Genomic DNA, 23,127 nt, shown 5'->3' with positions numbered 1-23,127 from the left:
TTAGAAAAGTGTATATGGAGGGTGTGATGGAGAAGCTGGGAAAACAAAGCTCTTCCTGGCCTCCGTTCACAAGCCAGCTGCCTGCTTCGGTATTTATAGATGGCCCTGGCTCCTGGGGAGCTGTGCAGACACTGACTGGTGCTGAGGAACTTCAGGTGGGTGTGGGACTGAGGAGGGGGGACTCTGCTGAGGAGCCACTGACTCAGATGACCACCAACTGACTCTCACCAATCTCACCAACTCACCAATCTCACCACTCGTCTTTGTGAGATTGCTTTTGGCTTGTTAAAATATACGCAAAAAAAAAAAAAAATCCCCTTCTTTCAGGCTGACATACATCGTTTGATAGGGATCCGGTAGGGATACCTATCGTGACAGAGCTGACAAGGCCACTCAAGCGTGTAGACGATCAGCCCCTGACTCTGCACAGCTGCGCCCATAGGAGCTCCAGGAGCCCCTCCCAACCAGCCCCCCACCCCCGTCTACAGTACCCTCAGCCCCAGCTCTTACCATCGGGGTTTGTCCCCGGGGCACCACCCTGCTGCTGCAGCACCCCTGCAGCAATGGAGTTGGGCCAGAATCTTTGGGTGGGCCGGTGCTGCGACTTGATTTTCTTGGCTTTGGGGGCAGGGTCGGGGTTGCTGGCGTCAAGCATGGGCTGCAGGATGCGCCTCCGGGCGTTGATGAACCTGCCCAGGAGTAAGATGGAGACGGGTAAGTCACCACCAGGGAGCGGGAGCATGTGTGCGCAGGTACGTGTGTCTGTGTGTGAGTGTGTGCACGTGTGCGTGTGTTTGTGTGTGCACACATGTGCGTGTGTGTGCAGAGAGCGCTAAGCCACTTCCAGACTCTGAGAAGCTGGTCCTTGTACGGAACAGACCGGGGTCTGGTCTAGGGTATGGAAGCACAGCTGTGATGAGCCCTGGGCACCGAGGAGCTCGTGACGTCACCAGGGGGCTTGGTGACCACAAATCAGGGTGGGACGAATGCGTGAGAAGGGTCAGGAATCTCTGCTCCAGACCGGTCAGGACTGAACAGAGGAAGGAAGAGCCCCCCAGTCAAAGGCACTAACCTCCGACCTGACCTCTCTGCAGAAGGCCAAGGGTCTGCTCCCATCCAGCCAGAACTTGCCCTCTGAGATTTCTATGACACCCCAGCCGGCCACAGAGGAGGGGGCACGGGAGCCCTGTGGTGGGGAGAACTGCCAGCCCCTCCCTATTCTTCCTGCCCCCAGCCCTGCAGTGTTTCAGCCTGGGCTCTTTTTACATGGGTGGTGAGTAGACCAGATGACCCCCGGTGGCCTCGGGTCGTGGGATGCAGGCACCCCTGTGTGTCCACAGTGCAGGTGGGGCTGGGTTTTCTGCAGGAAGGCAAGAAGCTCCCCGTGATGTTCCTGACACAGTTTCCCAGGAGAGGGCGCTGAGAAGCTGCAGATGAAGCTATAGGTGTTGATTCCGGATATCTGCTTCCAGCCCACAGGCGATGGCTGGCATGGTCGCCAGGTTGAGACTGAGGCCAGGCTGGGCACTCTAGCCTCTTTCCTCTGCTGTGCATTCCCCTGCCCAGCAAGTGGCCCCTGGGTCTGAGCACCTCTGGGCAGGCGATCCTAACTCACCAGTTATTCACTTGCAGGAGGGTGAGGTTTGTCTGGGCCGCAATCTGCCTCTTCTCATCCTCCGTGGGGTAGGGGTGCTGAAATGAGAGGTGAAGGGCTAGTGAGGGGTGGGCACGTGGTGGCCTGGTCCCCCTAGAGACCATGCCCACGACACAGGCAGCATCGCGGGCCAGGTAGCCCCAGTGGTTTGGAAGCCCAAAAAGGGGAAAGTGTAATGTTGTTCCCCAGAAAGAATGGCCAAGGGCTTGGAGGGAGGCTGCTCTGTGCCTGAGGAGGGCCACCTGCCCTGAGCCCAGCCCCCCATGGGGGAGGACCAAGTGGTTTCCCAAGGGCCGGTACAGTTCAATACTGATCGCTCCCAAAGCTGTGTCACATTCTCACTCGGTCCACCCCCAAACAGGCAGGTCAGGCATTATCAATATTAGGATTGACAATGGCCTCAAAAGCCCACAGGACTCTCAGAAGGTGGTAAACGGGTGAACGAATCCATTTAATTTAAACTAACTGACATTTACTGAATATCTACTACGTGTGCAGATTCATGCAGGCATCCTAGGAGATAGAAGATAAATATAATGATAACTACGACTTGTGGAATACTTTGTAGCCTATGAAATGCTTTCATGCACTTAATTTCACTTAATAAAGCATATCGGTAAAACTTGGTAAGAGGCAGGTTAGGTGAAGAAACTGAAGGACTATCTCCACTGCCCCCCAGATGGCGGCATCAGCTCGGAGCTCAGTTCTGACGTTGGTCCGGGCTCCCCCCATCACTTCATGCTGCCACTTTGTGAGACGGAGTCAGTGTCTTTGTGGGGGGTGAGTGAGGACGTGGAGCAGGGCCTTCAGTCCTGCACTGATTACACGTTTGTCTCTCTCTCGGATCATGCTTCATGAGGGCAGAGACCAGCTCTTATTCATGCATCCCCAGCACCCGCCACATGTACCTGAAGTACAAATGGCTGCCAAGCAAAAGAAAGCAGAAACCAGGCGGTAGGCGCTGGGGTTTGGGTAACACGCACCGGAGAAGCTTAGGAGAAGTGGGTGTTGGCCAAAGCGCTGGGGAGGCTGAATAGGTCACATTAAAGACTGGGAAAGCTTGGGGTGGCAGGGGGTTAGGGGACCTTCTGGATCCCGCTGGGTGGTGAGCCGCATGATGTCTGGGTCTATGTGTCTGTGTGTCTTTCCCAGGCTTCTGCGTAACACCTGGCACCCAGCAGGCTTGCAATATAGGTGTGATGAGCGTCTGAAGGGGTCAGAGCCTTGCCCTGGCAGCTAGGGGAGGTTCGGGAGCTCTCGGTAGAGGGCCAAGCTGTCCTCAGGTCGGAACCATCCCCTTATTGAGGTGGTATGAGATAGCGGTGCTTGGGCTTTCCAGAGTCCTGAAGAGCGGGACTCAGATTCTGGCTCTATCATGAAGAGCTGTGAGATCTCAGGTGCATCACTTAACCCCACATCATAAAGTCATCTAATGATTAAAAGAAATTACACTTGTAAAGTGCTCGATAAGAGATCGCTCTTCATACTATTATTGGGCAATGTTGGCAAGGTGCTTAAAGCTCTCTAAGGGATGAGCTTGAGATCAACAACCTCCACAGAACTCTCATTGTCAGTGACAAAGGAAAGGAACCTCTTCGGTGTCCTCAGTGTCCCTTGACTGAAGCAATCAGGGTCGTGTGTTGTTTTAATTCACACCTCTGACCCTGACCACAACACCAGGGCAGCCGGGACTCGTGATCCATATAATATTAAGATTCTAACAAGAAGGAAAGCGCGTCGGTGTCACAGGAGCCAGTTTCATCTAACTGGGAAGGAGCCGAGGGAGGTGGGGAGGAGACTGAAGCCTCCCAGGGGCTCCGTGCATCTGACACCCACCGGGGAGGGGTGGTGGCCGAGCCCTCCTCCCCTGCCCCGTGGAGCTCCAAGCTCAGCGGCCCTGATAAGGAGCCGAGCAGCCTCCCTGTCATCCGTGGCAACCGGTCTGAGAACACAGCAAAAATATAGTAACCTTTTGGCCTTCCCGGGCCCCACTAGGCCCTTCATACCTCCATGCCTTTGCACATGCTGTTCCCTCTGCTGGAATGCTCTTTCTCCCACTTTTCCACTGCGTACGTTTCTGAGCTTCTGCAAAGACCTTTCACGGGTCAAGTCTTCTGAGAGGCCTTTCCCCCCAGCTCCCCGGGGCAAAGTGAGTCACTGCTGCACTTGAAGAATTGCCTTTAGCCCACTATATGGTGATAGATATCTCCCCCTATCCTGGGAGTTGCTCTCAGGCAGGGACCCAGTCTTATTAGACATTGTATCTCCAGTGTCCAGACCAGTAACAGGCAGAGTGGATATTCAGTGTTCGTGTATGAAACAGATGAGTGAACCGGCACAAGAAGGAGATGGCTGACTTGTTCCCTGAGCCTTGCCAACTGTGCCGGTTCACCAACCACAAATGCTGGGAAGCTGCTACCTCGGAGGTGCCCGCAAGTGAACGATGCCCGGCCATAGCGCTCACAGCTTAGAGGGAAAGGCTACAGGCAAAGGAAAAAGCCTCTATTAAAAAGTAGTGTGGGGGCTTCCCTGGTGGCACAGTGGTTGAGAATCTGCCTGCTAATGCAGGGGACACGGGTTCGGGCCCTGGTCTGGGAGGATCCCACATGCCACGGAGCAACTAGGCCCGTGAGCCACAACTACTGAGCTTGCTCATCTGGAGCCTGTGCTCCACAACAAGAGAGGCCGCGATAGTGAGAGGCCCGCGCACCGCAATGAAGAGTGGCCCCCGCTCGCCACAACTAGAGAAAGCCCTTGCACAGAAACGAAGACCCAACACAGCAAAAATAAATAAATTAATAAATTAATAAACTCCTACCCTCAACATCTTTAAAAAAAAAAAAAGTAGTGTGTCTTCAGCACTGCAGTCTGTAAACTGTTTTAGTAAAGAGCTCAGATTCTGGAGCCAAAAAAAAAAAAAAGTAGTGTGTAAGTACCCATCGGGTGGTAAGAGAAGTCAGGGGAGCCCTCCCTAGGGAGGAGGGACTTCAACTGGATTTTGAAGAATGGCCAAGCCATCCCAGTAAAGGAGGACCTGGGCCTTCCAGACAGGGGCTTTGCACTGGGACTTACAGTCAAGTCAGTCAGATGCAAATCTCGTCCATCATTAAAAACCTCCAGAGAAGGAAATGCTTCAGCCTCACCCAGATAATGTTTGCTGTCTCTAAGGAGGCTTCTGGTGCGGGCTGCCATTCTGAGTGGATGTCATCAATCCACAGATTAATGTGCTCCCAATTAATGGAGAGGGAGGAGAGGCAGGGTCCCTGAAACTGGCTGGTGGTTCTCTTATGGTAGAGATACAAAGCCCTTAACCTCCTGGGGGGCAAGTCCCACCACCCGTCGCTCCTGGGACCAGTGTCTCGTGAGGCATGCGGTGGAGGCCATGGGGTGAGTGGCAGCATCTGGCACGGCCTTGGGGACAGGTGTGTCGCCAGAACATTCCTGGCACCATGTCTGGGTGCTCATGCGAGCAGTCTAGCTTGTCCACGCCTCCAGCTTGTCTACGCCTCACACCAGATGATTTCTGAGGACAGAGTCAAAATAGTCCTGGCCCCTGGACAGCCCTCGATTTGGTCAGTGCTACTTTTAGCACAAACGGGACGGCTCGAGGCCAGGGACGGGGAGAGGAATCCAGCGAGATGGTGGTGAGCCATCAGGCTGCGGCAGCTGCTCTCTGATCGCAATTTGGAGAAACTCCTCTGGAGTCGGGAGGGAAGGGCACAGACAGTAGCCCTCTAGAAGAGACGGAGAAAGGACCAGAAAATTACAGCTCCTTTTCAGGGCCAGCAGGGAGCCTCAGGTGGCTGGGCAGTGCTGCCTGGTGGTTAAGAGCACGGCCTTTGCAGAGGTCAAGTCCTGCACCCAACACTTAACCAGCCATGTGACCTTGGCAATGTATTGTTTGATGTATGCCATCCTCCGTTTCCTGGGCTTAAAATAGAAATAAGAAGATGGTGACTACTCCTTGGACTTCGGGGATGATTGAATGAATGATGCAGGCAAAGCATGTGTGCTGCACTGACTCACTCTGCACCACATGGTGAAGCCTCCCAGACATATCGTTGAATATTTAGTCTCTGGGGAAGGGAATTGCAGGATTTATACTGAGTAGGCGTTTCACAGCACCGCAGTTGGCATCGGGAAGCTCCTCTGACGTCTAACCAAACTCCTTCCCTGACACCTCCCTTTTCCCGTAACTCAAGTCTCTTCTGGGCTAAATTGAAGCTGAAGGCATCTCTCAGTTTGAACTATGGGTTCCCCCTAGGGTCCTGGGTCTGAAAGCAGCTCAGCCAGGCTGGTCCATGGGCCCCTGGCCTCGTCTTTCACTCAAAGCCCACCCAAGATGGTGCACCCACCTCCTAGCCAGGAAGACCCGCAGGAGGCCGGCCACGTCCCAGAGGGACACAGCACATGGGAAGCAGCAGCCTGCAGGTGTGAGTCGGAGCTGCCGCTGGAGCAGGGCCTGGAGCTGGCTTTCCCACTTTCCTGCACCGGGGTCAACCACACCCTCCTTCCCTTCTCACTCCTGAGCAACTGTGGGCACGTGACCTGCTGCGGCCACAGCTTGATAGAATGGCTGCTGCTCTAGAAGGGCCAGAGACCAGCCGGAGGGAGGCAGCCAGGATGGTGAGGGGCCCTGAAACAACCACATTTCATCACATCGAATATGCAGGGCACACCCCGACTTCAGAGATGCTAGAGCAGTTTGGGATGCAGAGGGGCACACAAGTCACCCAAGGACCCTCCCTCTCCTGCTGTAGCTGCCCTTGCTTATATGTCCCACTCTTCCATTTCTCTCTCTTTTCAACTCCCCTCCCCACTTACAACTGTGCACACACAGAAAAGCACAAAGAACTGAAATGCGTAGCTTGGTGTAGTATCACAAACACCCATGTGACCACCCGCCAGGTCAAAAAACAGAATTCTACCAGCACCACGGCAGCCCCTTTTCTGCCCCCTCCCAATCACCTACCTCCAAAGATATCCTCCCCAAAGATAACCTGATGTTTATGGTAATTACTTTTTTTGCTTTTCCTTATAGTTTTACTATCTATGTTACATCCTTAACCATTATGGCTTAGTTTTGCCTGGTTTTGGACTCTATAAATGGAATCATATAGCATGTAGTATTTCACTCCACAGTATGGTGTGAGATCCACTTATGGCTGTTCTATGTAACAATCACATTCATGTTCATTGCCGTATAGTGTCTCATTGTAAAAATCTACCCCCTTCCAGTTCTTCACCCTCCTGCAATTACAAAACCACTCTCCCTCCCTCTGGCTTCTTCTTCAATCCATCCTTCTCATGGCAGCAAGACTGGTCCTTCTTAACCTGCCCCCAACCCCTTAGGTCCCCCCCATGAGCTCTGAGCCCTCACCCTACCCAGGATTCCACACACTACAAGGATGATCTGTTGTTTTTTACCCCAACCAGACAGGCTGCAATGTTTGAGAAAAGGGTCCACACCTGTCTTTTCATCCCCACCTCATTGGTGCCAAGGAAAATGCCTGGCCCGTGCTGAGCGTTCAGTAGGTCTTCGTTGAATGATCATAGGACCCTAGGGGGGTAACTGGTACTTGTCACCATTCCCTTTGTGTGTGTTTGTGGGTGTGAAGATGGGTAGGAGAGGGTGGGGGAATTCTAGCTTGTATCAGGCTGCCTACGTATTAACAGTGCTATTCCCACAGCTGATTGTTTCAAGCATATTTGTGGGGGAAGGGGGACGGGGAGGGGGTACCTTCTACACATGAGAAAACTGAGCCCAGAGGCATTAAACACTGGCCCCAGGTTATATGGGGGGTACATGGCAGAGCTGGGACCCACACCCCCTGTATCTTTAACCACATCCATTCCACCTCTGTCAGCTACTGTGCTTTTTAACATATTGTTGATCTTCACCATAGGTAGGTATTATTATCTCCATTTTATGAAGAGGAAATTGACATCAGAGAAGTTAATTGACCCGCCCAAGGTCATATAGTCAGTAAAAAATGGAGCAGGGCTCAATCGCAGGTCTGTCTGCCTCCAAAGCCTTGTTCCTTCTACTGTACCAGGCTGCCCTAAAGGAACTAATCTTTTCTACAGACCAAACATCCCCAGCCTTTAACCATTCATCATGTGACACGTTTCCTGTCGGAGTCACTTGAACAGACATTTCCCCATCCTGGCTGCCATTCTCTGGACACGAGTTGTCGAAGGACCTTTTGATATCTGATGCTCAGTCCTGGACACACTATGCTGGATGTGTCTGACCAGCAAGATGCGCAAGCCCCCTCACCTCTATCGAGTCGTCTATTCCCCAACCCCTTGCGTGTGTGTTTGTGTAACAGCACTTGATTACATCACGGGTTGACCGCTCGTAGTATGTGTATGATTTATTCCCCCGATTTATTTATCAGCTCTTTGAGTGCCGAAATCATGTCTCCTACCTGAAGCTTAGGTGTTAGTGGACAGTTTAGTTAAAGATCTGTGTTCTGGTGGAGAGAAGCCCCCGGGATTCAGGAAGAACAAATGAGATCTTCCTGTACTTTCAGGGAACAGAACTAGACCTGGGTAAACGCTGAGACGGGAGAGCACAGGCTTTGTCAGCTTCTCCCTTTTTGGTGCCTTGTTGACTCTTCCCAGCGCCCCTCTCACAAATCCCCGGGTCTTCATGTTATCCTACAGTCAGCTTCCTGAATTGGAGGCCTCTGGCCTCTAGGGCTTCACGGTCAAATCCCCTACAACTATGTTCATGATGATGGAGATAAAGCTTTCATCAGATTCTCAAAAGGGTCAAGGACCTAGAAGAGGTTGAAGACAATTGCTAGGAACCTTTCCTCTGGCACCCCAGTCTGGCTTACCTCCTCAAAATGCTGTGTTTAAAAATGTTCTAATCTTCATCTTCTACCAATAATAAGCACTGGCACTCTTCCCGTGAAAGTGATCTTAGCTGAGTGGGTGTAGAAAACCAAGCTTTTGGACTAATTCATACCTAAGCTGTGAAGGAGTGATGCCTCAGGGCCTCGCTGTAGGTATTTTGACAAGGATTGGATCATTTTAAGTGGGTCTCTGATGAGTGAGATTTCAGATAAGGTGATGAAGTTAGAGGAAAAAGTAGCAGACAAGATATTCTGGAACAAGAATGGTTCAGTCTCCCTAGGCCATTTTCTTGCTTTTCAAGGTTTCTTACTTTCCTCCACAGATTCCCTAGAAGTATCAAGGTTTCTCTCAGTGTTTTCCAAGGCAGGGCAGATTGTGGGGATTCCTGGAGGGAGACTGGGGGTATATGTAGCAGCAGCTGTGTCTGTATCAGGACAAAGTACCTTCACATCCATCATCTTATTCTAGCTGGGCATCGTGATTCCCATTTTACAGCAGAGGAAACTGAGGCTTAATGAGGTTAAGCAATTCACCGCAGGTCTGCTGGCCACATAGAGGGGGCAGTGAGACTCAAATCTAGATCCTGCCTCTGAGTTCCATGCCCTTTCCATAGACTGTCTCTCTCTGTTGTAAGAGCCACCACTGTTCTAAGTCAGCTGTCGATGAAGCCTGTACACGGGCCTCTGACAGGGATAGATGCATGCTTCCTTCAGAGCTTAACACAATCCTAGGCACGGGGAAGAGGGCAAGAATGTTTGCTGAGTGACTGAAGGCAGCACCAAGGCGCAGAGGCAACCAACTGGATCCCACCTCCACAAGCCTTCCTTGGCTGGGAGCCTGTGTGCAGGGCACACACTGTACCTGGGTGTGCAGCAACCCTATTTCTTCCAGCAGGGATGAGCCGAGCATGTGAGGCTCTAGCCCTGTGGGTGAGGAGAGCTGGCAATCTGGCAAGGAATCTCAAAGATAAGGACGGGCTCAGAACCGTGGGGTGTACACGAATGTGTGTAGAAGCATCACTCAAGACCCAAAAGTTGAAACAACCCGCATGTCCATAAACTGATGAACGGATAAACAAAATGCGGTCTATCTACACAATGGGATACTGCTCCGTCATACACAGGAGTGAAGTACTGCTATGTGGTACAATATGGGTGAACCCTGAACACATCACGCTAAATGAAAGAAGTCAGTCACAAAAGACTCCATATCATACGATTTCATTCATGTGAATTATCCAAAAGAGGCAAACCCATCGAGACAGAAAGTAGATCACTGGCTTCCAGAGGCAGGGGAGTGACGGCTAACGGGTACAGGGTTTCTTTCCAGGGTGATGAAATATTCTGGAATGAGATAGTGGTGATGATTGCAGAGCTTTGTAAATATACTTGAAACCTCTGAATTGTACAGTTAAAAAGAGTGAGTGTTATGGCATGTGAGTTATATTTCAATAACAAAAGAATCAAACAGAGAAGGCCCCTGGTGTTTTTGTGCACTCAGCTTTTGTGACTATAGCCGAGTTTATACGAGGGCCCTGGAGCAAGGTCCTCAGCTCTGTGGGGCAGGGGTGAGATGGCTGCAAGCAGAGTGCAACTGTGACCCTGGCTGGATGCGTGCCAGGCTTGTGGATGTGATGGATACGGAAGGAAGAGGAGGGATGAGATAGTAAGACGGCCTCACTGTATCTAAAACTAGGGCCAGGCTATCAAAATCCTGCAGCTGTCCCAGGATGGGGCTCTGGGCCTCAGCTGAGGGTCGGGGTCCCCCTTTGCTTTACCTAGACTTTGCATGGGAACCGAGAGATGCTGTGGTTTCTTGCGTCAGTGCAGAGGCAGTAACAGCCTAGTGGGTGAGACATTAGAGGCTCAAGCCACACAGACCTGGGTTCAAATCCTGCGGGACCTTGGGGAATGCGTTACCTTCATGGAGCCTAGTTTTGTTATTGGTAAAATGAGGATCATTTCACCCGCTGGCTGGGCGGGTGAAAGGAGATGATGCAGGAAGATGCTTGGCCCGCACCCGACGCACAGAAGTAGCTAAGAGAGGAGGGGCTCCTTTGATGGTGGCAGGGTCGCTGGGGCTTGGTTTCTTCTCTAGGCTCCCCCCACCCTCAGAAAATACTCTGTAAACTTGCTCCTGTGCTTGGGTAACAGCAGCACAGAGAACAGTCACATTTTTGACGGAAATAAGCAGAATCACCCAGGCAGGACAGGGGGAGGCTGGGATCTGGACAAGAGGGGATGAGGGCAGAAGCAGGGGTTGAGCTGCGCCCCTCCCTCTCTCCTCCACGGAGAGGACCCTCTGCCAGGGTTTCTCACCCTATCTGGATTTGTAATGGAATGATTGCTTCCAGCAGGAGTTTAGCTGCTTTCTGCCAAAATGCAGTAGCAAGAAAATCTCACTGGATTCTTCAGGGACCCAGAAGCAAGGAACTGATGGATGAAACCATCCCAGTCTCACTGCAGCCTAACAGCAAAAAGGCTCCGGGGTTTAGCACGCTGTCACCTGAATACATTTCTATAGCTGCCAGTGCCCCAGAACAGTGGAAATGACAAGAAGCCTCAGACACAGGGCAAAAGGAATCAAAGAATACTAACTTCTGCCTGAGGGAAAGAAGAAAACAGGAAAACCAGCATCTACAATAGAAGTTCTAATAACCGATCTCTATTAAACAAGTCTGCAGATTATACCACGCTCTGCCTTTCTGCTGTCAACCATTAGGACTGCTGTCTACAGTATCCTGAAGGCTTGAGATGAATAGATTACTTTGTAGAATGTTCATTAGCCAATTTATGTGCTTGTCAGAAAGTCAGCCGTGTTTGTGTTGACTAGTTTATGCCAGTTATGCGTGTTACTGTAATTATGTAACTTTATTCTGTAAACCAATAAAATATGAGTGCAAAAAGCAAGAGTTGTTGCTAAGAAAACGAAGTGGAGTGCTTTGGAAAGACTCCAGACTCAAATTTGCTTAAAAGTGAGATCAGGTGAGACAAGTATAAGAGACTGGGATACACAATAAAAATCTAGAAATATCCTGCAGACAGATTACTTCCCAAAAGCCAAAGTTCTTATTCCATTTTAAATAAAGATGAAGTTTATAGATCTTATAGGAGAAGTTTGTGCAAGTAAAATGACAAACTTTAATCAGAAAATGACCTTGTCCTTATATCAAAACATGAGCAAACAAATATATTATGTATGTCTTTTAAATCAAAATAAAATGTATCTTACATGTACCCCTATGTTCATAGCAGCACTATTCACAATAGCCAAGGACACAACCTAAACGTCCATCGGCAGATAAATGGATAAAGAAGATGTGGTACACACACACACACACACACACACACACACACACACTGGAACACTACTCAGCCATAAAAAAGGCTGAAATAATGCCATTTGCAGCAACATGGACGGACCTAGAAATTATCATACTAAGTGAAGTAAGTCAGAAAGAGAAAGACAAATACCATATGATATCACTTGTATGTGGAATCTAAAATATGACGCAAATGAATATATCTGTGAAACAGAAACAGACTCACAGATGCAGAGAACAGACTTGTGGTTGCCAAGGGGGTGGGGGTGGGGGAGGGAAGGATTGGGAGTATGGGGTTAGCAGATGTAAACTAGTATATATAGGATGGATAAGCAACAAGGTCGTACTGTACAGCACAGGGAACTATATTCAATATCCTGTGATAAACCATAATGGAAAAGAATATGAAGAAGAATGTAAACATATATATGTATAACTGAGTCACCTTGCTGTACAGCAGAAATTAACACAACATTGTAAATCAACTCTACTTCAATAAAATAAATTTAAAAAATAAAATGTATCTTTTTAATGGTTGTTTCTTTCTTCAATCAACTTTTCCAATTAAACAATCAACAAATTAGTTGTCTCCCCTGCACTGGATATGAGAACATCGACTGATATTGAGATCTGCCCTTTTTCATACCTTTTCTAGGACTGAACAGCTACTATATGCCTAACACAACGTTGCCACAGAGTGGGGTTCTCCAAGAACTACAGTCTCAGACTTGTTCCTCAGAGCAACAATGAAAAGAAGAGTGACTCAGAGTGATCAAATATTGGGGAAAAGCTTCAAGCCATGCCCCCTCTTGCAAATTCACGATGCCCCCCTAGTATACTAAGGGTAAAGAAATAAGCTAAACTTCGTATAACCAGATTTTCCCAAATCTGTTTCATCAGGGTACCCTTTCTTGGGAGCAACACCTATAACATCCTGTAAAGGTACCCACTTTGGGAAGCAATGCTTTGGGGCCCAGAGAAGAGGTATCATGTATGATCTCTATTCTTAAACAACTTACAGCTGAGTCAGATATACAACATGTAGATTCGACACACACCTATACACACAGAACAGGTAAGTAACAGTATTAGTCAATGTATTCTTAGGGTCAGATGATGGGAGAATCAGGAGGTATTACAGATCAGAACAACAGATCAGCCATCCACCTCTAAATAACTTTCACAGATGTTGGGCCTTGGCCTCAAAAACTTGCTCTTGGTCTGCTGTCCTAGAAAGTTCACATTTCTTGAGTGTGATTGTGTATCAGGCATGGCTCTTTACATAAGTTATCTCATTTAGTTTTCTCAACCATGGAAAATGGGTATTATCTCCTTTTTCAAAGAAATAAAGTGATTACCCAGCTAGTGGAAGGGCCTCAATTCATACTCCTGTCTGTCTGGCTTGAAAGCCTGTCTTCTTTCCACTGTGCCCTGTTACCAAGAGCCTTCACAGGCTTTTTCCTGAGCTGGGGTTTAGGGGAATTGTGTGCCCACCTGTATCTGGGGAGCCAGCCTTGGCCTGCAGGGGACAACTGTGCCATGCTAAGTCCCTAGAGCCTGGACTTCTCCCCATCTTCTTCCTCCCCCTCTTCCAGAAGTTCTGAGTTCTGACTTTAAAGGCCCACGGGTCACTCTCTTGTCCTCTCTCCATGGCCTCTGTGGGGAAGGCATTAAGTGGGGGAGGACTCGCCAATGTCAAGTGCTTTATCAACAGTATCCACACTGCGTGCACTCCGAGCTGCAGCGGGCCCAGGGCAGGCGACGGCCTCGCTCAGACAGTTCAGCAAGTCCCCGCCATCGTTCCGGGTCCCTCTGCAGCTCTGACCTGGCTCCTTCTTTCCCCTCTGCTTTGTGCTCAGTTGCTACACCCTCTCTTCCCTGCCTCTACTTTCCTCTGCCTTCCCACGTCCGGCTGGAGGTGGCCGTGGAGTGGAAGGGAAAGACCCTGAGCCTTTGAGGAGGCTCAGCAGGAGGGAGGCAAAGGGCAGGGCGAGAGGCAGGACATGAACTGAGTCCAAGGTCAGAGGAGGGCTGGAGAGTGTGACCCTCCGTCTCAGGCTGAAGACTTAACTCAGGGGTGAGTTGCCATCGGGTACGGGAGGCCCCGGAAATGACAGGAGTCAGCGGGGGGCACTGGCCTGGACATCAGGCTCCTCTCCCTCCTATACTTGCCTTTTCTCCCCTCAGAAGTAAGGTTGTAGGTGTGTTCACATCAGTCTTCAAACATGCACAGGATGGGGGTAGGGAAAGGAAGAGAAGCGAGGGAACGAACATTTAATAAGACCCAGTGTGCTAGGGTCTTTGCACTCATTTCACTGCTCCGTCATGATCGCCACAAGCGGTGAGTGTGGCCAGATCACAGAGGAAGAGGGAAAGCCTAGATGTGAAGCTGGGTTTGGTTGCCTCAAAAGCCCATGAGCTTTCCACCAAACCCACAGCCCTACAGTTACACAGCAACACAATGTAACACATGGCCTCCTCTAGGTCCATGGCTGGGGCCGGGGAGGTAGCCTGGGTGCCCCCAACTTGGGTGTTACAGCTCAGTGCACAGAGACAGAACCTCCCCTACAGAGGCCCTCTTCCCGGCGCTGGGGCTGGGAGCTTCGCACAGACACTGGGCTCTCAGGGCCACCAAGTCCATCTGAGCCCTCTGGCTCTCTAACAACATGGAAGAGAGAACAGGCAGGAGACCTGGGCATCCCCACCGCGAGCTCCAGATACTGAGTCAGAGCAAGAAGCCAAGGCTGGGCCTGGCTTCATCACTAGACTCCGGGAGTCTCTCCAACCTCCTCTCCTGGCTTTAACCCTCAGCCTTCCAGCGCTTTCTCTCCAAATTTGGTTATTGTTTGCTCCCAAGGTGGTGCCTTCAAGATGTGCTTCCTCAGCAAACGCTGGGGCGGCCCTGAGTCCTCATTCCCCAGAGTCGGCGGGGAGGGTGTTCATACCGGTGGGGGGCGCAGAGCTCAGGCCACATCCAGCACCTCAGAGCAGTTCTGGCCATCTGCTGGGGGGCAGGAGATCCTAAGATCCCCAGATCCTAGGACCACCTGGGCCTGGGCGCCCTGGCTCTTGGAGGCACTTCCATTTCAAATAAAGGGCTGATGATTGACTGATTAATTAGTTCCCACGATCCGCTGGCTTTCTCTCCTTGTCTCTGAAGAAAGAGTCCCCCTAACTGCTGATTCTTCCCCACACTTTTCCGACCAATATATCTACAGCCCCAAGCTTGGTATTTGTCTTCTGTCTGTGTGTCTATTACTCATGCCAGGCCAAGAGCTTGCAGTCCACTGGGAGCCCGCCTGTGCTCGAAGAATCTACCTCCCCACCCCAGACACATACACACATACACACACACACACACACACACACTCAGCCCAGAGTCACTGCTCCAGCCCTTGAGTGATACTAGGAGGTTGCAGTGTTGAAGTCACTCCTGATATTCAAGGCCTGTCTGCTGCAACTTACACTGCACACAAACACAACTATCGTCATGGTATGTGCACAGGGCAGGTGCTTTATAAACATTATACTTAAATCTGAGGCTGTGTCGTCATTTTATGAAAGAGGCTCATGAAAGCAACTGCTCTGCGTTTCTGAGCTCGGCTGGTTACGTGAGGCCAGGATTTCTGCCTGGGCAGCCCCTCCGGGGGGTGGGCTCAGCCACGGCTCCCCAGTCTGTGCCTCCTCTGGCTGCCCTGATCAGAGGGAAACGGACGCACACCCTCTGCTTCCCCCCGCACTGAGGACTCGGGAAGCAGAAGAGTCCTGATGGAGAATCAGCGTTTTCTTCCACGGGAGCGGGCAGGGGTGAGCATGGCTGACGGCGGGAGGAGGTTCTGAACCAGTGAGCACAGCCCCGGCTCCCACGGAATCTCACCCTGTCCCTGAAACCACCCTGTCCACTTGCCCAGTACTGCGTTCTCTCCAGAATGTGTCTGTCCCCATTCCCTCATCGATGTCTCACACTTTTTTGAGGCGGCAACCGCAAGCACTGGAACTCCCAGCTGTAGGTCCCATTTAAGCCTCCCTCTGCCGTGGCCTCTGGACGATGGTATCCCTATCAGAGGGCCTCTCTTTGAGGCCACACCCTCTGCAGATCTAGGGATGATGGTCTGGTGCCCAAGGGCTTCTTCATACCCCACGCTGCAACTCCACACCCCAACACACACACACACTCACCATGAGATGCTGGAAGAGCCAAGAACGCATTATATTGGTGGCATGCTTGGGCAAGACTCCTCGTTTGTTCTTGGACTTCTTATCCTCATTGTCCAGGAGGGAGGTGAGGTCAAGGTTAACCTTCAGGGCACGTGGAGAAAAAATCAGCATCAGCAGCCTGGCGGGCCAGAGGCTAGGGACCTGTTGCCATAGAGACGGCAGCCTCTCGCTGCCAATCCCCTTTCCCAACTCATTCTGAGGGCCCGGGGGAGGTTACCTTTCCTGTCACCCAGCGCCAGCCTCTCAGAGGATGGGAAAAGGGAAGACGGTGAAGAGGGAGGAGAGGGGATGAGAGAGGAGACAGAGGAAACAGGGTCACGCAAAGGGCACAGGAGAGAGAGATTTGCCGTACACCATCCCACAGTTATTAGCATTCCTGGGGTACAGTAGAGTCTGCACAGCGCTTTCCTATCCATTACCATGGTCAGCCCTGTAGGCTGGTGGGGCTAGTGTGCAGCTGGTGTCAATCCCTCGTCTATGGATAAAAACTCAGAGGCTCAGAGAGGTTAGGTGACTTATCCGAGATGGCAAAGTTAATGTCAGATCTCGGGCCTCTGACTTCAGATCTTCTCACTCCCACCCTGGCCCCCTTGTGTACGCTCTACCCCACTGAGCTAAAGAGTGGCTCGGAGTGTAGACCAGGAATAGGAGGTGCAGGATCCCTCGATGTAACCCCGAGAGGCAGCAAAATCCCAGTTGATAAAACCTCTCCAACACCCACCTTCTTTTCTGTCAGGTGGGGGTAATGATACCCCTTAGAGGACTAATGAGGATGTAAGGAGCTCCTGGTGTAAAGTGCCGAGCAGGCAGTAAGGCGTTACGGTTGCCCTCCCCCAAACCCATGCACGTATGCACACACCTATACTGTACACACACACTCACCTGTGTGTTCTGGATCTGGATGGCTCCCTGGGGGATTGCTTGGGTGACCACCTGACCCTGGGAGGTTACCATGGTAACCGGCTGGTATAAGGCTCCACCTGAGGAGACAACCACTTTTGGAGTCCCCTGCCATAGGGGTGGGTAGGAGTGAGGGCAAGCAGGGTTCCCAATGCCCTTGGCACTCACGGGTAAACACCCTCTACTCCGGAGGCATTCAGCCCCTGTGGAGGAGGGGTGGGATGGGGTCCAGAGAATAGAGTCTCTCTGTGTGTTTGGCGGAAGGGTCTCTGACGGGCTTATGAGACTTTGACCCAAATTTGTTCCAAACCACCATCATCAGGTCTTGCTAACCCTCTATAAGATTACAGAACACTTTAGTCAAGAAACGCAGCTGCTAGGGGCTTCCCTGGGCGCAGTGGTTGAGAGTCCGCCTGCCGATGCAGGGGACACGGGTTCGTGCCCCGGTCCGGGAAGATCCCACATGCCGCAGAGCGGCTGGGCCCGTGAGCCATGGCCGCGGAGCCTGCGCGCCCGGAGCCTGTGCTCCGCAACGGGAGAGGCCACAGCAGTGAGAGGCCCGCGTACCGCAAAAAAAAAAAAGAAGAAACGCAGCTGGAAGCCCCTCCCTCGGCAGGGGGCGCCTCTCCCATTTCCTAGGACGTTTTGTTCAGTGCCCTGCCCCCCAACCCTGGAATTCCCTCAGGGCCACCCGGCCTCCTCCCAGGGGTGTTCCCCACAATCCGCTGCACAGACCTGACACCACTTGTGAGTTGACAGTTGTCATGGCGATGTTGCCCTGCTGGAGCGCTGAGGCTGGGACCACAATCCCCTGGGGATTATTGGAGACTCCAGACATGGAACTGGGGGAATTCTGCAAGAGGTCCTGGCAGTAAGGGAGGCGTGGTTTGTGACAATGCCACTAAGAGCTTAGTTGCCACAGCCCCAAATTTCTCTTCTCCCCTCCCCCCTTCCTGCCTTCCCTCCTCCCTTTTCCTGCTCCTCCCAGACGCAAATCCAGAAAGCAATTCTCATGGCTCCCTAGAAAGTGCGAAGAAGAAGGCTCAATCTGAAAAAAAAACCAACCAACAGTAGTCATGCATCTAGCCATTCCATTCCCCTGCAAACCTGAGACATAAATTATCCCAGAAACCAGTGGTCCTCACCTTGGCTTCACTTTGCAAGTTCCAGTATTGGTACCTAGGTTCCACCCCCAGCGATTCTAATTTAATTGGTCAGGGGTGTGGCCAGGGCTTTTGGCCGGGGGCGGGGGGGAGGGGCGGGTGTTGAAAGCTTCCCCAGGTGAGTCCAACCCGAGGCCACGGCTTCACCTGCTGGGAACCTCCTCATCCTTCGCACTCAGTTGTCTCCAGTGCCCCACCCCCACCCCAGGGCCTCGCTTCCCTGTACCTGTATCGCAGCACTTTTTACACCAAGATCCACACAAAGTGGCCTCCGACATGTTCTCTTTGTATCCTTAACACGTAGTTTAGGGCCTGACACATCACGGCTGCTAAAATATTTGCTAAATAATAATAAAAAAATAGCCGCCTGGCCTCTTCATAACCTGTCTTCCAGGAATCTCACATGAGCCTCCCCTCAGCCAGCCTCGGGCACATTTCATCGGCTGCTTGCTCTCCCTCAGGCCCCCAACACAGAGCAAACCACGGAGGTCCCCTCCGCCCCACACTGTCACTGCCTGCCCGTTTCCCCCAGACAATCCAAAGCAGCTAAGAAAACCATTTCCCCCACCCCGGTACCTTCATCATTGCCACCTAAGAGCTGGGCTAAGACCGCTTAGACCTGATGTAGCGGGACGGGAGGGAGGCTCGGCCGTGGGTCTCCAAGAAGGGCAGCAAGGCCTCCCTGCTTGGCGGCCGGGCGCTCCGCTCTGCTCGGGAGGGTTTGTGAGGAAGCAATTGGGTGTGAGAGGTCGGCGTCTCCAGGCTTCACCTGGAGACAGCAAGGCAGGCGCGAACGAGGTGTAGTGCCCGGAGCCCGAGGAGACCCACCAGGGTCGCTTAGCGCCCAGCCTCCGGTGCCCCCGACCACAGGCCCACATGTAAAAACAGGGCTTGAACCGGGTAACCTGCCCAAAAGGCCAGCTGGAAGGAATTAGGCAGGAAAACGGCCAAGGAAATAGGGGGAAAAGGAGGCCCCTGGCTTCCTAGCTTTCGTTTTAGGACCAGAGGAGCTTGGGCCTTCGGCTACAGGAAGGTCTAGAGTGTGGAGTGAGGAGAAACGTGTGCCTCACGGCACACAGGGAGCAACAGACAAAGGAGACGCATCAAAGGCCAGGGGACAGCCAGGGCGCGTCACCTTCCAGACCCTGGCACCCGGGAAGCTGGCCAAGCCTCTCACAGAAAGAGGCAGTCGGTACTGACTCACGCGTCTCATCTCATTCGATTCAGCTGCTCAACCCCCCTTGGAATCTCCTCGGAGCTGCCTTTTCTACCCTCCCGTACTGTCCGGCTCAGGGCTATAAATATGCAGCAGCGGGGTGGGAGCCTGGCTTCCCCTCCTCCACGCCCGGGCCTCCCATCTGGCTCCTGGGAGGAGGCCTCGCGCCCATACTCGGCTCACCTCTGAGGCTGTGACCTTGGGGAAGGGAGGGAGCGGCTCCTGCCTCGACTTTTCCTTTCTGGGATCGGTGAGGGCCTCCCCACCAGCGAGGTTTATTCTTTGAGCAGAACTCTTGGCCTTCTCATTTGTACATCTCCTGGGTAACGCTGAGTCTGACCTGCAGAAGCCTAGAGACTGGAAGGGCCCTTACAAGCTGAGTATTTCAGCTCCCTGAGGTACAAATAAGGAACTGAGGCTTAGACATCCAAGCGACTTGCCCACGGTCCCCCAGCTGGGTAGCAGCAACAGGGCTAGAACACAGTCCTCCGTTCTCCACAAACACTGGACCCACACCCTGTGCCAAGAACTGGGCTGCAAGGTGCTCCTGGAATCACAGCGGTTCAATAGCTGTTGAAGGCAAGTGAGCAGATAAAAACAGCCCAAACCTGGAAGTACAGAGACAGCGTGGGCACCCAAGGAATGAAGGTGGGTTGGGAATTAGCACCTCACGCCTCAGTCTCCTCACTTATAAGATGTGTCTGGCTCGGTGCTGACACCCAGGAATCCTCAAAGCCTGACTCTTCAGCTGTGAGTCTGCTCCAAGCTTGAGCTCCCCTCGTCCCAAACTCCCAGCCAACCATTCTCCCAGGGTGTAAAGCAATACTGAGATGACATGAGGCTGAGGCAAACGTGGAAGGTAAATTTAATGGGGGGGCGGGGGGATCCACTCCATGCCACTCACCCTAAAACTAATGGCAGTGACTTTTCAACAATCTCTGGTTTGGAATCACCCATGCCACAGTGCTCGTCACTGAATAAGGATATTTGGAAATTTCAAACGTAAAAAGTTGTCCCAGACTTTCTCCCCCAACCCCACCCCCTGCCCCTCAGAAAAAATATCCAGCAAGGTTAGAAAAACACAAGCAAAGCCAGTAAAATAAATATAACATATATGTCTTGGGATTCAACCAACATATTTTTCCTAGCCAGAGGCAAAAGGGTGAGCTATCACCTGGATACTTCACCGGCTTATGCAAACTCTGGCTGGTTCTCAGACTTGTGGCTTGGCTAGCCTCCATGCCAGCTTCCCCAGTTTGGGTAACTAAAGGCAATTTATGCATTGGCTCAGACCCTTCTCTTTCCTACCCTCTCCTCCTACTCTGGGTCTTTGCTGGGAGGTGCTAAGAGGGAAAGTTACATTAGTAAAGGAATGGGACGGAGAACTTCATGGGTAGAGACCATGGGCAGGGCCTGGGCTGGCCCCATCTTAGCTGGGACAAAGAGAGGAAGCAAAAACTTGGCATCCCTGACGTCAGGGGAAATGATATTCATCTCTTACATTTGTAAATATGAGCTGTTTCACAAACCTGCCTGAGAACTGGGGTGGTTTTCTGTTTTGTGTTCTTTTTATTTATTATTGGCTACATCGGGTCTTAGTTGATGCACGCGGGATCTTTCGTTGCAGTGCGCGAGCTCTTCACTGAGGTGGCTTCTCTCTAGTTGTGGAGTGCAGGCTCCAGGGCGTGTGGGCTCTGTAGTTTGTGGCACGTGGGCTCTCTAGTTGAGGCGCGCGAGCTCAGTACTTATGGCGTACAGGCTTAGTTGCCCCGAGGCACGTGGGATCTTAGTTCCCTGCCCAGGGATCGAACCCGTGTCCCCTGCATTGCAAAGCGGATTCTTTACCACTGGACCACCAGGGAAGTCCCCACTGGGGTGTTTTTTAAGACACAGATTCTTAGGACCATTGAATTAGACCATCAGCAATCTGTGTTTTTTAAAAACCTCCCTCACATGGTCCCAGAGATCAGATGGGTCTGAAAACTACCTATTTATCATACACATTGAATATCAGAGAGCATTCTTTCACTGTGCTATTTCATTTTAATCTCACCACTACCTATGGGGTCAGCAGAGGAGAGATTATTCTATTTGCCTGAAGAGGAACTGAAGTCCAGAGAATGGAAGTGACCTTCTTGAGTCACAAAGCTCTGCCTCGAACCCAGGTCTTCTGGCTCCAAGGGGAGCACCGATGCTCCCATGGAGAGATGAGCTTTGGAGTCAGACAGCCAGGCTCCAAGGTAAGCACAGTGTCTGGCACATTTAGGCACCCAATAAATGATTTCCCACTTCCTTTGGCTAAGGTCACGCCACTAGGGAATGGCACAACCAGGGTTTAAAGCCTGTCCTGGACACGTAGGGCCTCGTGGCTTCCTTACTTAGCAACAGCAGAGGTTCATCCGAGGCTGCACGCCTAGCGGTGGTGGTCACGCCTTGACACGTGCCCCTTCATTCCTGCCTCCCCGCCTTCGGTGTTCCTGGGCCAAGGCCAAGCCCCAGAAGTCGAAGCTGCGGTCTCTGTCCCAGACGAGCTCCGTGACTTGACTTTGCAACTATTTCTGGTCACGCCTTAGTTTCCAGCCCGCTAGAACCTTGTCTCTGCGGAGACAACGGGGCTGCGTCTCTGGAGACTGTGTACCGGTCTTTTCTGAGGAAGGATCTACTACAGTGGCAGTGGGAGCCCCCTGGGGAGAAGATGTTGGCTAAGCACACAGTGTTATTGTCTTCTCTACAGCTTCCTCCTGGGTCTCAACAGACTCCAAACCAGGTAGATGGTGCTCTGCCTAGACTCACACAGAGCTGTTTCCTGCCAGGCTCCTTGGCCTCATGAAGAGGCTAGAAGCACATTTGGTAGTTTCAGTGACATTTCAACATCCGGAGACTCACATCCCTGCTTGAGTTGTCCAGGAACCAGGGGCTGAAAGCTGGTTATCCAGTCCAGGAATTCTTTGCTATGAGTGGTGTCCGCAAGCCTCTGGAAACTGCCAGAAGGCTGGGAATCATGGACACTTTCCTGGCTCTTCTGGTGGAGCCGTTCCATCGGGCTGGGGAGCATGCAGTCTCTTACTTTCCAGTAGGAAATGGGCCAAAAAGCTGAAAACTTAGAGTTCCCCAGCAATGACGTCTTTTAGGGCATGGACCAGGTGACCAAGAAGTCAGATGGAAATCAACGAGCTGGCCTCCACAGACCTCATCCCACTCTTGTTCCTTGTGTGCTGTTTCCCAGAGACAAAGAGAGGCCAAGAGCCTCTCGGGAGGGGCACAGCGAGGCAGGGGAGCAGCTTTAGGATGGCTGAGAGCTCGCACTCCTGGACGCCACCCGTGGGCAGCTTCCAGGCCCTCGCGTCCTGGGGTCATCAGTCATTCTTTCTGAACCACAGTGGTCACTGGGTGAGTTTTACTCCACATTTCATTTTTGGAACAAAAAAAAAAAGATGACTTGTTCAAAAGGAAGCCCTTACTAAGAAAAAGTGAAAGGCTCTGCAATTACTTTTGGAAGCGGAGGGTGGAGACGGCAGGGAACAAATGAACTGGCAATGACTGTGGACTCTGACACGATGGTCTGATGTCAGCCCAGGAGGAGCTGTGTCAGCCCCTCGAGCCATCTTTCTTCACTGTTAATAGCGAAAGGGCTTATGCTGCGTGGGAAGACTTAATTTCCACTCAAGGAAGAAACTCCTGGAAGAAACCACGGTGGTGAGAAGAAATGAAGGCGTGAAGGACTGATTAGAAAAGTTTTCCTTTAAGTTATTTTGAAAGAGCTGTAATTTTTATTGTACTAGGATGCCTG

At 51.7% G+C, this 23,127-nt stretch overlaps 1 protein-coding gene across 3 annotated transcripts in view; it reads right to left on the bottom strand.

Moving 5' to 3' along the window:
* Window positions 1–23,127, bottom strand: part of PKNOX2 (PBX/knotted 1 homeobox 2) — a 256,409-nt gene that overhangs the window by 2,716 nt on the left and 230,566 nt on the right. For all 3 annotated transcript variants that reach the window (XM_082629707.1, XM_082629708.1, XM_082629709.1), the window contains 5 exons: window positions 17,694–17,823; window positions 16,941–17,038; window positions 16,020–16,139; window positions 1,616–1,692; window positions 511–689 (listed from right to left, as the gene is read on the bottom strand). In XM_082629707.1, coding sequence (XP_082485833.1) covers window positions 511–689; window positions 1,616–1,692; window positions 16,020–16,139; window positions 16,941–17,038; window positions 17,694–17,823 — 604 coding nt within the window. The remainder of the gene's footprint in view (window positions 1–510; window positions 690–1,615; window positions 1,693–16,019; window positions 16,140–16,940; window positions 17,039–17,693; window positions 17,824–23,127) is intronic.

The sequence above is a fragment of the Mesoplodon mirus genome (assembly GCF_964341445.2).
Source record: "Mesoplodon mirus genome assembly, chromosome: 7".
NCBI lineage: Eukaryota > Metazoa > Chordata > Mammalia > Artiodactyla > Ziphiidae > Mesoplodon > Mesoplodon mirus.
Note: the sequence above shows the minus strand (reverse complement) of the source record. Positions and strands in the feature narration are given on the sequence as shown.